We start from the raw sequence: 13,988 nt of genomic DNA on the forward strand, positions 1-13,988 counted from the left end.
CGGGACTACTGACGAGGCGTTTCAGGTGCAGTGTTTTCTGTGGGAGAGAGGAGCTTTTAAGACCCTTTACATGCACAAGAACTGATTTAAAGCACTGAAGGAAAGGAAAAAAGACAAAAAGCATAATCGGTCTCCTTTAAGGTATCTTGAGAAAGGAAAGACTCCCGCTATATTATTACTGCTGTCAAACAGTATCACGTTTGTATCGAGGCCCTGCTGTTCTATTTGAGACAATAATTGATGAGTGAGAGACAAATCTCTTGCGATCAATCGAATATTCAACTATTTCTACACTCGAAGTTGTTCATTGATGGTTTTTGGTCTTTTCATGGGATTTTTTGGGGGGCAACAAGATTAAAGTAGAATATCACCAGACTTTTTCTTTTAACGGAGCTTTTTCTCTCGAGCATGTGTACGACAGCAAAAGAGTTTACTTTTGAATGAAAAGAGCACAGGCACCGATTATAATGTCGCCAAATAATTATTTCTCCTTTTAGCTAAATGTTAGAAAATTAAATCAGTGAGTCTTTTCATTTTTTTATTTTTTTGTGGTGAACTCCCGGATGTGTTTGTACTTTTTATTTCTATCCCTGTAAATTGAATGATTTGCCTTTTTTTTTCATAGAGATGATCTTGTTAGTATTTGTAAACATTTGACACAGAGTTTAGAATCAGGGTATTCCACAGATGTTACTGTAGAGGAAACGTGTTTAAAAATTTTCATATTAGATGAAGTGATACAGAACAGTATATTAAAATATTTATCCTTCCGTACAGATTTTTATCACATTGCTGCTTTTACTGATGCATCCACTGCGTGTACTTGATGACTACCTGATGAAAGAATCAAAACGAGCGACCTGGAGTCAGACCGTGTTCACATTCTTGTATCTGGATTCTTGCCTCTCGAACTAAGATGTAGTGTTTTTAGATTAGAGCCATGCCTGAGAAACAAGCACTCAGTCTCTGCAGACCTTGTACCGCTCGACCCGACGAGTGCAGTATTTTAATAAACATTATTCTGATATTTACTTCAAGCCAACTTTTTCTCCCTGTAAATCAACTTTTTCTCCCTGTAAATGTGAAGGCACTGATACACCTGTGATATTTTTATAAAAATTTTACATGAAACCTGGGATCGCTGTCTTTGTTTGATTCGGTGGACAAAAGATGTTAAATGTGTGAAGAGAAGTCAGACGCACATCGGACTGCCTTAAGAAATTGTTGTTTATTTGAGTGATTATTTACAAGAACAGTGAATGGACTGTTAGACAGTCTATCGTGGGATGAGGGGGAGTTCGGGGGGAAGGGTTGGAAAAGGGGGGGTGACAAACAGTTTTTCTTTTAAGCTCAAAGCGATGGTCCGGTTTTAACCTTGAGTCTGTTTCTGAGCATCCGATAAGCCAGAGTGGACAGCGAGGGGAAAAGGGAAACAGAGAGAGGTTGGAAGGAACAGAGGTGGAACAACAGATGGTGATGGATGGAGATCAGGTTCACTCTCTGCCTCTGTGAGAGGTGAGCAGATGCTGTATTGGAACTGGCTGCAACCACGGCCCGGTGTGTGGGCTCGGGGTGGGGGTGGCGGGGGATGTGGTGCGCTCAGCCCTGTTTGCCCCGGGGGCCGCCATGTTTACGGCGACAGGACCCCAGCAGTGTCTCCAAAGCCATCTTCACAAATGCCTGGAAGTTATTGCTTCTCTCCCTTCGGCTGTCCTGCGAGGGGATGAAACACAGACAGATACCTTCACTGGGGACACAGCAATCACAGCATCTCATTTCCAGACACAGAGACGTCCTAATGGCGTCCCAAACCACCGCTGGCCAATATCAGTCTGTCACATCTTGAATGTAGGTTCATTTAAATGTTTACCTCCTTGCTTCTTGTTATCATCTCCTTTCTGATCACCTTTCTTCGGCTGCTCTTTAGGACTCTGAGGTTGCTGTGAAATGTAAAGCAAACAAATAAAGTGAAGCAACAAAAAATTTACAGACTGAGGAGAAAAATGAGGATTTCTGGACTGGTATTGTGATGATTTCTCCTACCTTGGTAGCTGACTTCTTGTCCGACTTATTACCTGAAAAAGTGGAAACAGTAAGTCACTTTTGTGTTTTGCTTTTTTTTTCTCTCTAATTAATCATCACGTTTATTGAAAATACAGCTTCTTTGGTATCCACATGAAATAGATTTTTCAAAAAAAAGGTATTTAGTGGAGCTTTTCTTGTCATGTAGCTCACCTTTCGTTCCTGGCATTTTGGCTGTGCTCCAGAGCTGGTGCTGATTTCTGAGAATGCAGTGCTTAATGTGGTGTTCAACTCGGTCATTTATGGCCCGTGCTTGTGAATGGCTCTGTCACCGGGGCCCCTTCGAGAAAGAGCGCCACGAACAAGCAAAGAGCCCCGTCAGCTGAGCAGCACGCCCCACAGCCCTGCAGGTCTTTGCTGAGCCAGGCGAAACCTCAGAGCTGACCTTGTAATACTGCCATTGTGAAGCCACTGGAACTGTGTGCTCACCTATTGTCCATGACAAGAAAGCATTTTCATCATGTTACCGGCAACCGATCGCAGGCTTTTTTTTTTTTTTTAATGGTGTACTAGATCGGGGATAACTTTCTCTCATGTTTTGAGGATTAGGATTTTGTCCTCAGAAATGAGGCAGTGTAGGAGTAGAGAGTTATAGCAGGGATCATTAAGTGAGGCTCAAAGTTGCCATGCTTAGCATTCTTCATTGTGTGGACTCTAGTAAAATATTGCTGATATTAACAATTGATTATTTCACTCTTGGAGGAGCACAAAGGTCCCTGAAGGCACCACACTGAATGTGATTATTAGTACTTTGGGACTGAAGACTTTTTTGACTTATGAACTGGATCAGATATACAGACTACGGTGGCACTAATGGATGCAGATGTAGGTTTTTAAAATTTGTTTTTACTTTATTGTTTTGTTTGTTTCGTTTTGGTTTTATTTGGGTATTGTGTCTCCTGCTCAGGTGGCTGTGTTGTGTTTCTGTTTGTTCTTGTTGCTCCCTGGGCTCCGATGGATCATTGCTCTCTTCCGTTTCACCATCTCCTGTATCTGTACTTCTGTCAAATATGATCCCTTTTCATTCTGATGGTTTTTCTTTGTTGCTTATTATCTTGTGCAGCCTGTCCTCTTCCAGGTCACCACGGTAGAGTGGAGGATCCACACTTCTTCACATATGTTTTTTATATGATTTTCTCGTATCAGACATTCTGTTTTATTTTGTGTTGTTTTGTTCTTTCCTGTTCTGTTCATGCGACATCTGTTGCATGTCACTTCTGTCTGTCCTCGGGGAAGGATCCCTCCTCTGTGGCTCTCAGTGGAATCGCACGTCTGAGGACAGAGGACGTCGCTCACTGTACAGATTGTAAAGCCCGCTGAGGGAATGTGACCGTGATTTTGGGCAATATGAATAAAACGGATTTGATTCATCCCCTGGAGTGATGATGTCTGGTGTGTTCAGATGTTTTGTGACACTAGATGATAGTGGGTTCACTGACACTGTTTTTACTTTGTGCTTGTGAGTCACGACAATAGGAGAGCAATTCATAAAATATATTCATATTGAAAAATATTATGGGATTGCTGAACAAAAGTCATTTCAATCTGATGAAACCATGATGTACCACTACTCAAAATGAGTCAGGGATGCTCGCCTGATTGTTTGCTATCAGACATATTAGAATTTTGAGGGTTTTTTTGCAAATACATTCAATTTAACTTTTGTTGCACATCCATGCACATGCACATACAGTATGCACCCATATCTCACCTAGCCCCTCAAAAACACTGAGTCATGTACATCAAGTCTGTGTCTGTTGATTTGTTGCTTATCCCCCCCCAAAAAAACACTCTCAATGCGGTCGTTCCCTCAAATTAGATCCAACAATAAATCATGTAAACGCTGTGAATCATCATCCGGATCCCTGCAGCTCCACATCAGGAGGGGAGGCGGGCAGCTGACGTACTGTCATGTGACGTGACAGACAGAGCAGCGATGGAGAAAAGCTAAGGAAGGTGAGCCGTTTTCTCACATATTTACCCGTGTTTCTCTGTTGTTTTATCACAAATAAAAGCTTTATAGGATAAATATACTTGCTAACTGATGAACTGTATGTGCGTATTGAGCAATAAATGTAAAACAGCGTTTTTATGCGAGGACATCGCTAGTGATGTTGTGGCTAACCTGCTAACAGCTAGCTGCCGTTGGTTAGCTTTGCGACGTTAGCTAGCTGGCTAGCTGTCAAGAATCCTCCTGATGCTGCTCGCTGTACGCAGGCAACAGAAATACAAATAAAAACCCAAACCACTTATTCTTTACCTCCATGAAACTGTTTCAGTCGATTGTAATTAATATCTCCGAGTGACATAGTAGAAAATAACAATAGCAAGCTGTTTTCCCAGGTGTGCCATTAGCTAGCTTCTGCTGTATCACTTGATCCAACGTTGTAGATGAGAGGCTGAGGAGGATGTCTGAAGATTCACGATTATTATTATTTTCCTTTTTTTGTCATTTCTTTGTTTGCTTGCATGCGTAATAAAACGGAATGCTGTTCCTCCCAGCTCATAGCAGTGCGATGGAAGAAAACAAAAGAAAGACACCATTTAATAGTTCAAAGATTGCTGTTTAAAACACATTTTTAAAAAAAAGAACAATACGCAACACAGTGTGTTAAAATGCAGTTCTGTCAGAGTCCAATTGTATGAGACTCAGGAAGACAATATTACAGAAGAAACCCTCAACAGTCAATCTTAAGTCTAAAGTGAGTTAAAACAAGAAGGCAGAACAGAAAATGTAAAAAGACCAAATCAGTCATTATGTGTAAAAGGAATATAAGCAATAGAACAGGCAAAAAACACAGAAAAAAGCAAGTATATTGTTATATTATTTTCTATGTTAGCTAAGCTATATTCCTATACTGTGCCCAAATGTGAAGATTTGTATTAAAAGTAGTGAGAATATGAACTGACTGTGACGGTGTCAGTCCCCCGCACAGCATGACAACCCCCACCAAAAAAGCATATACACTGGTATGTTATTGTTAGAACTTATCATAGGACTTATGTACTTAAAGTACCATTGATAAATAGCAGCTACGATCCTCAGATGAGGGCCTGACAGTTGCCTCTATTTTCTCTTTTTTACTCTATCGACGGTGATACATTGTGGTTTTGTACTTATTGTATGTCGCATCTGCTAAATGCCCTAAATGTAAATGTTGTGTGTTTTGACAGGAATCTGCCCTGGCAGTGGATTCCTCTCTACCCAGAGTGCTTGTGGAATGGCAGCAGTTTGGCAGCAGGTTTTGGCAGTGGACGCAAGGTGAGACTCAACCATGCAGCAGCCTTTAATAGTCTAAACTGATGAAGAAGCTATCCAGACGTGTAATTGCTTATGGATCAGTTGTGAGTTATTGTGTGTGCCCTGTCACTTCTTTCCCTCCTCAGGTACAATGCTTACCGCACGCCTACCTTCCCACAGTTCCGAACTCAGTACATCCGCCGACGCAGCCAGCTGCTCAGAGAGAACGCCAAGTGTGGCTTTGAGCCGGGGCTGCGCAGGCAGTACCTGAGGCTGCGCAGTCAGCTGCTGGCCCTGCGCTACGGGCCCCTGTCCGAGCAGAGCAGCTTCAGGGCCAGCAGTGTGCGCAGCTCCCGCACCACACTGGACCGCATGGAGGTCAGACCCAAAGAAACAGAAAGGGCAGGGATAGTAGAAGAGAAGGGATAGGATGGGAGGGGTGTGTACTAATTTGGAAAAGGAGAAGTAAAAAATATCTGAGAGTTGGAATTAAAACATACGGTAAAACGTATTAGAGCCATCTGGATGGCTATATCATCCGCAGCATAGCCAAACAGCTCTGCGGTTGCCCATGCATATTAAGCTGAGCAGCTTGGTTGAAATGGCTGGCATTGCTCATGAATATATAATTTAGAAATGCATGGATATTTCAGTGAGTTTTTTTAGAATTATTGGTAGTTACTGTATAATTATTTGTGATCACACGTTGTGTCTTCACTTGCACTCACTCCTACGAGGTTCTGTCTCCCCCTACGGCTCCCCTCCCTCCCCTCTTCTCTTTGGCAGGACTTCGAGGAGGACCCCCGCGCCCAAGGGGCACGTGGTCACCGCCGGTCTGTCAGCAGAGGCTCCTACCAGCTACAGGCCCAGATGAACAGAGCTGTCTATGATGAGAGGTACCCAGAAGAACACCACACACACATCTTCAACTTCCATCCAGCCACTTGTCTCATTGCCTGGAGCAAATGGATTCTCTTTGATTTAGTTCTCCTTTGAGTTATCGCCTTTTGTTGGGTTTGCTGGCTGTAATTCTGGTGTGTTGCATTCGGCAATGATCAGATCTCTCATATTGAGTTGTCAGCTGTGAGCAAGGCTTGTGAGGTTTGTTGTATTGATTTTATGCTTACATGGCGGCTTTTATTTCTGGCCGCAGGCCTCCGGGCAGTCTGGTGCCCACCTCAGTGGCAGAGGCCAGTCGTGCCATGGCAGGAGACACAACTTTGAGTGAAAACTATGCTTTTGCTGGCATGCACCACATATTTGACCAACATGTAGACTCTGCTGGTAAGGAGATGGTATTTAATTTGTAATCACCCATTTCTATAAACTATAAGCTTCAACAGTTATTTCACTTCATCTTCCCATCCGTGCTCTTTCAGTTCCGCGGTTGCAGTTTGCCAATGACGACAAGCACCTCCTTGCTTGCTGCTCACTGGATGGCTCCCTCTCCATCATGACATTATCCCCCTCGCCTCCCAGTGTAAAGGTGACCCTGAAAGGTCACGGAGGTCCCGTCACAGACTTCGCTTGGTCTTTAAGCAATGACATCATTGTGTCAACGTCACTAGATGGGACTCTGCGCATCTGGAACACGGAGGACGGTCGGTGCATACGAGAGGTCAGAGACCCAGAATCCAGCGAGTTGCTCTGCTGCACCTTCCAGCCCATGAATAACAATCTTACTGTGGTGAGTCCTATTTATCAATTTTGTATTCATTAGTACTAATTGAGCAGTACCACAAAAGGGGATTTTACTCAGTTATGGATACGAACATTAAAAAAACATCTAAAACTAGAAAGAAATTTGGGTTTGGGTTTCCCTACTTATCCTTCATATCTTTTGTCCCCTCAACATTAAAAGGTTGTGTTAAGTTATTTTTAGTATTACGACTTATTTTCCTTCTGGCTTCCAAATCTCTATTCTATGTTTTCAAGAAAGAACCCAACGGGACATCAAATACAAGTAATTGTGTTTGAATAGTTGGGTTCAGTAGTGGCTGTTACACTATTTGTGTCATGGTAGATCTGTGAAAATGGTAAAATTTTCTGACATACTGTGTTTAGCATTTTGGAAACAAGTGAGGTTTTGCTCTGCTCTAGTCCTGGTGCACTTTTAAAACAAACCCCAAATCAGTAATTGTGCTTTGCTGCTGTATTTCCTCTTCCACATACATAAAATGGTGTATAATTAATTAACCACCATGCATCTAGTTTTAATCAAAACAAGTGTTTTCACAAAACAATAAAGCAGAGGCCAAACATCCTAGTAATGGCTTTTTATCTGATTCCCAATTACTTCATGCATATTTACACAGTGCAGAGATTGATTAAAATTTTACAACTGAATGCCATCTCTTGTTATCGAAACAAAAGCAGGGAATGTCCTCGATAATTTTGTTTTAACCCAGTTAATTGATGAGTGCAGAACTAAAACAGAGTTGTGCACAGCAGTTTCCATTTATGGCTTATTAAATGGAAGATGGGGGAGGAGGATATTTATTTTTAATGGAAAGTCAGAAACCAACAAAAATAAAATGTGTTATCTCTGTGGTTTGTACTGGTTTAACTGGTGGATCTACCAGAGCAGACCTGTGGTAGTCTCTTCTGCCTGAACACTAGATGACAGTAAATGCTTTCTGTTGGATTTCACAGTTTCTAGCAACAGATCTCAAAGAAATATCTCGTATTTTGCAGAGTTTAACCTCAGTGCTTTTTACTAGTCTAAATGCACCAGCCATTACTATAGCCGGTCAGTTTGTCAGTGCTCCTCTGTGGAAAAAATGAAGGTCCTCATTCCCAGTTTTATGGTGCAGGTGGGAAACAGCAAGCACCACCTGCAGGTGGTGAACATCTCCACTGGGAAGAAGGTGAAGGGGGGCTCCAGCAAGCTGACAGGCCGCGTGCTGTCGCTGTCCTTTGATGCTCCGGGGAGGATCCTTTGGGCCGGCGATGACAGAGGGAGCATCTTCTCTTTCCTCTTTGACATGGCCACAGGTACACTCACAACATTTCCATTTTGACAGAGTGCAAAGTATAACTGAATCACAAACAATTGTCAGTTTTTGTATCATGCATCAAATGGAGTCTCTTGTTGAGAGGGTTGATGCCGGTCTCTGCTGTTTCTGCCTGCCCAACCCCCCAACAGGGAAGCTGACCAAAGCCAAGCGTCTGGTGGTGAGTGAAGGCAGCTCCATCTGCAGCATATCTGCTCGGTCCTGGATTAGCAGAGAGGCCAGAGACCCCTCCCTGCTGATCAACGCCTGTGTCAATAAGCTGCTGCTGTACAGGTCAGTCTGTAAGGGCAAATCCCTGTTTATTAACAGGCAGTTTTGTCTCTGATGTGCTGAGACTTAATTCATAACCATCTTCACTGATGTAGCATGTATGTGAAGATGTATTTACATATTTGTGTTGGCAGGGTGGTGGACAATGATGGCACACTACAGCTGAAGAGAAGCTTCCCTATCCAGCATGGTTCTCAGCTGGTTCATAGCATCTTCTGCCCCCTCATGTCCTTCAGACAGGGGGCCTGTGTGGGTAAGAAGTCTCTCAGTGTTCCTGTTGTGACATTTGAGGAGAAAATTAGACCATAGTCACTAAATGCTGCAGTCAGTGTGGAGAAAAGAAGTGCAGTGAAGCTTATTGCTGCTTCTGTATTAAAAGAAAAAAACAGTAATAGCAGCATTTCAGCAATAAAGACACAGGCCTTATTAGCTTGTATGTATTCTTTTGTGAATTTGACATTGACATTCAGTAGATGACAACATTCATCTACCAAAGGGTAGTAGAATTTTCTAAAATCTGTAACTGTAACAGCAAGTTGTTTACATGAAAGCAGTAATATGTGACACCACTTAACCTCAGAGCTTCACCTCACTCGACTCTCCTCACCTTCATTATTTCCTAACAACTGTTCAGTCAGTTCCTGTCAGTGTTTAAATTATCAGGTTTGTGTCTCCAGTTAACAGAAGTATCACACTTGTAAAAATACCCTTGAAAGTCTTCAGTTGATGATGTGGTGTCATTTCATTGTTACAAAAGAAGCTGATATTTTGCAACAAGGTCGGCTAAGGACATTAACTGGCAAACTGAAGGAGAAGGTTTTGTGGCTTAACTCACTTCCTATCTTTATCTTCAGAGTGTTGAGCATCATCACAAAATGTTTTTCTTGTTTTTTTTTTCCACTGCTGTACTTTTAAATGCTGTATTGTGCATACAAGTATATTTTTATTGGCCTGCATTTTTGTTTAAAACATTAAAAAAACAAACTGACCTGATCAACAAATTGTGAAGGAACAACACTGTTGACGTTATGCCCCTGCCCATGCTTTCTTGTAATACCTCTTGTACCACTAGAGGTGTTGGTCTGGTTGCCCCTGTAGTCTCAGCCAGAAGATCAAAAAACAGAGTCTAAAGAAAAAATATATTTTTACTCCTATCCTCCCCACTAAACAGAAAAAAAACAACCGTAAACTGTCAACGTAGATGGAGACAGTCTTGGTTTTCCACAATCACCTCTGGTTTGGTTAAAATAAATCCTCAGTTCAGAGTAAGCTGTGAAATGCTGCAGCTCTGAACGCCATTTTCGCCTGCTGCTGATGCCTGACTCTCTCTCTCTCTCTCTCATTTATTCTGCTTTATGTCCTCCCGTCCCCACCAGGGGTGTCTTTTGTCCCAGAGTCATAATCCTGGTCAGAGCTACTGCAAAGCACTTCGTTAATTTATTCTCTGCCTTAAAACTGGCATCTGTTGGTCACATATTCTATGTCCAGTCTTAGTCTGGTGCGCGTTGGAAGAACCGTTGACTGAGTCTGTTGCCTGTGATGACTCCCCCCCCCCACCATCCAAGTTTACAGTGCGAACAGACTCCAGTCAGTTACTAGGGCCACTTGGCTCAACAGCTAACTGAGCTACTTGCTAATGGCAAGTAGACGCTACATTCATAGATGGCTACATTAACCAGTTAGAGCTTTAAAACAACCTTCGAATTCTGTCCGTCTTTTAAAAATGACACCATTTTTATACAGTTTTTTGAGATTCAGTGGCAGTTTAAACAACTGAGAGACTCTGTTTTAATCCAAAACCTTTGAATAACCCATCCATCATTTATTTATTTCGTTTTCCTTGTTATTTCTCTTCACCATTCATCTTCTTGATATTCTATTTTTTTCCCCCCTGACACAGTGACTGGTAGTGAGGACGCCTGTGTCTACTTCTTCGACGTCGAACGCAACACCAAGGCGATAGTGAACAAGCTACAGGGCCACGGGGGACCAGTGCTGGATGTCAGCTTCAACTGTGACGAGAGTTTACTGGCGTCGGCCGATTCCACCGGCATGGTCATCATATGGAGGCGGGAGCAAAAGTGACTGATCCACCAATAACAAAAAAAAAAAAAATGCTTCCATCCGCTGCCGCTCCGTAACCGTCCAATAACCGGTCTGTAGATTTTCACTGGAATGTAACAGGCTGCACTAAACGTTTAATTTAATGATACTCAAGTGCAATCAGATAGAACACCATGTTGTGTAGGTGGAAGGGATGTCTTAGAAATTCAAGGGGTGGGGGGATGGGTTGTGTGTATGTGCGATGTGTGCGCGTGTGTGTCAGTACTCCTACAGCTGCAGCTGAGAAATTGCTTTTCAACAAAGAAAGAAAGAAAGAAAGCTCTACTCCCATGCATGTGTCATGGCTTACCTCTGACTTGTATGGATACGATTGAATTTATGTTAAGAGGATACAATGTAATCTTCCAGAAAAAAAAAAAGACAGATCCTTTGCATCACACTGACAGTCCCTCTGGTATAGATCTAGTTCACTATTTATGTAACTGTTATTCAAGCAGTGTAATCAAGTGTAGTAAACCTGCCTTATTTGCTGTCAGTTCTGCAATTGCCTGTTTGCATTTGAGACCCACGTGCATGACATCGAACTCGGCATCAGTCGGTAGGCATATCCAATCGATTATCACAAAAGACAGGTGTGTTTTTAACAATGTGTTTGTACTTTTGTGTGTGAGTGTGTATATATTCAGTTCATGCTGGTTTGCAGATTCACATAATTTATTAAACGCTCGTACAGAATAAACTGCTGTAACTGTCGGGAGTCTTTGTTTCTTTTTTCACAAATTGTATTTAGGAAGGAGAAATGGAGTAGAGCTTAATGTAGTGTGGTGGTAAAACCGACTGTGTAGGAGTGTGTTAGTCATTGTGTGGGTCCTCAAATCTACACAGGATTCCCCCTACATCAGCGACAAAAATATGTGCAAAAATGTACCGTTGCATTTGGAGGTGGCTTGTGTTTCCATACTGTATATAAGATAAGGTTTTGGTTTGGGATTTTGACGGTTGTAATGTTTTCTAAGAGCTTATAAATTTTATTTTTTATTGATGTTCAGTAATATTTGACCTTATTACAGTTTTAGTGATACAATATTCACTTTGCCGAGGTTGTTTGGCCACCAATCACGATCATCACATAGAAAATGATGTCGTGAGCTGTGCTAGCATCGTGGTGTTATTGTTTGCAACACTGGTCAGTTGGTCGGCCTGTCCACCAAAACCCAATACTTTAGTTTATGAGCACCCACAATATGAATCACATTCACATCAACCTCAGATGCACTTTCTGTGTATTGCTGATGAGCCAACATCAACATGCTAGCATGATAAACTCACATTGTAAACATGTTAGCATGCTGACAGCTAATTTAACTGGTGGTTTGATTGTTTTGAAATTGTCAAAGAACATATATGGTGTTTTATGGTCCTAAATGTTTTATTGTTCTAAAATATTTCACTGTTCAGGTGTCTTAGCTGAGATAGCTGGCTGTTTGGCCACAGATCATGGTACTAATGTTGTAAATACAGATTTTAGCAATGCTAGCAGCTGCAACCAAGACCCAGCGCTTAGGTTTATGACTAACTGCTAAGATTGTTAACATGTTAGCTTGCCAGCATTAGCATTTATACATGATTTTGGTTGTTTTGTTACTGTCCCAGGGCTTATTTTGTTTATTATTTTGGTCTCAAAGGCTTTCACGTTTAATAATATTCAATCTTTTCAAAGTTTTCATGCTTAAGTAAGATTGTGAACATGGTAACATTATTCCAGCCACTTAACATTGTCACCATGAACATGTTAGCTTACCTGTTTCAGCAATTTAGCCAGGATCTTAAATGCCCTGGCTGATAACCACAGATGTTTTAGCCTTGCTAGCACTGTGGCTTTATGGACGGTCACACTGGTCCGCCGGTCCAGTACAGCTAATGATGTTTGCTTCAGCTGTACCTTGTGTGCAGTGTTAATTTACCAATATAAGCATGCTAACATCCAAAACTAGAATTGTAAACATTGTACCGTTGTGTTACTGTGAACATGTTTCTTGCTGTGTAGCCAAGTCTTTTGGCCAATCTAACATCATCAATAATTGAGCTTTCACTTAGGCCTAATTAGATCTCTTTGTATTGTCGATACCACCAACGTACTTTAGTTGCTCGTACCATTAATATCCACAAACTATCAGGTTCATCAGCGGTTCCCAACCTTTTGTTGGCTTGTGATCCTTTAAAAACCCACAGACTTGTGCCTCCTCGTAGTCTTAGTGTGGAGATGAATTAAAGCGAGGAGTGATTTTCAATTTCAGTCCTTCAGTATTTTTTGTTTCATTTGAAGGTTTGATGGCAGAAGAGGTGAAAAAATCTAGTTTTTGATAAAAGGACTGCAATATATGCCGACGTGGTTTTGTTCAGTTGTGTTGTCTGGCGACCTGTCGAACAGCTCCTGATGCTCCTCGTCGGGTCCCAACTCCCAGTTTGAGACCAATTAGGTAGATCACAACCTCACAAATCTTTTTATGTTCGAGGGGGATAACGTTAGCGTTGTACTGTCACACTAATGTATCACGGCAATGCGTCGTACATTGCTATCTCCAGACATTTGCACTGTCACTGAGTCAGAGAAAGACGTTCATGACTGAAAAACTGCAGAAACAGGTTGAAAAAGAAAAAAATGACACTGTGACGCACAGTGTGCATAGGAAACCTATGCTCTAACGTTTCAAGCACATTATGTATGATTTATGTAGAAACGCGGCGCCCTCAGACTTGATTGTTTTCCCCTCAAGGTTGGTAAGGGTGTTGTGACGTACAAAATGTGGCTGTGTGGGAGTGAAAGCGCAGTGAATGGTTTCTGTCTAGGAAGGTCAGGACGAGGCTTTGTTCGAAAACAGCCAGGGTAGAATATCCAGGAAACAATATTTTCCACTAAACTTCCCCCCCATGTGAACCTGAGCACTCTGCTCGGACAATGCAACAAGGCCTCTGCAAAAAAAACAACAAAAAAAAACTGTGCGTCGTTGGAACATACGGTGGGCGAGGATAAGTTTTCTTGAAATGAGTAAGACAGCCTTTGTCGCGGTGGATCTTGGAGAGAAGTGGGAAGACGACTAAAAATAAGTGCTTCAGAGGAATCTTCAACATCAGTCCTGGTGAGACAGAGAGGCACAGGCGGATGTAACCTGTTAAACCTGGACTGTTTGGGGGGGTAATGTTCAGACAGTCGATGCTGCTGCTCACTATGGAAACATCTTTTTCCATCAGCCACAGTCTGAGTGCAGAAATAAAGACAATGGAAATTATCTCTCATTCAAATTCAAAATGTAGGG

The 13,988-nt window shown here is 42.0% G+C and overlaps 1 protein-coding gene across 1 annotated transcript; it reads left to right on the forward strand.

Annotated features, from left to right (window-relative positions):
* Positions 1 to 3,922: 3,922 nt before the first annotated feature.
* Positions 3,923 to 11,424, forward strand: wdr13 (WD repeat domain 13). Its single transcript, XM_037104833.1, has 10 exons — positions 3,923 to 4,038; positions 5,257 to 5,344; positions 5,470 to 5,701; positions 6,110 to 6,219; positions 6,477 to 6,607; positions 6,703 to 7,010; positions 8,137 to 8,317; positions 8,469 to 8,610; positions 8,742 to 8,860; positions 10,508 to 11,424. The coding sequence occupies exons 2-10, from the start codon at positions 5,304 to 5,306 to the stop codon at positions 10,690 to 10,692; spliced, it is 1,449 nt and encodes a 482-aa protein (XP_036960728.1). The 5' UTR covers positions 3,923 to 4,038; positions 5,257 to 5,303; the 3' UTR covers positions 10,693 to 11,424.
* The last annotated feature ends 2,564 nt before the right edge of the window (positions 11,425 to 13,988 follow it).

This window comes from Acanthopagrus latus, chromosome 7, assembly GCF_904848185.1.
Source record: "Acanthopagrus latus isolate v.2019 chromosome 7, fAcaLat1.1, whole genome shotgun sequence".
Lineage (NCBI taxonomy): Eukaryota > Metazoa > Chordata > Actinopteri > Spariformes > Sparidae > Acanthopagrus > Acanthopagrus latus.

Bases quoted from the DNA above. Each gene is read 5' to 3' on its own strand.
- wdr13 (XM_037104833.1), top strand. From the start codon at position 5,304: ATGGCAGCAGTTTGGCAGCAGGTTTTGGCAGTGGACGCAAG. The intron at 5,345-5,469 runs GTGAGACTCAAC...TTCCCTCCTCAG, and splicing joins GTTTTGGCAGTGGACGCAAG to GTACAATGCTTACCGCACGC. The intron at 8,318-8,468 runs GTACACTCACAA...ACCCCCCAACAG, and splicing joins CCTCTTTGACATGGCCACAG to GGAAGCTGACCAAAGCCAAG.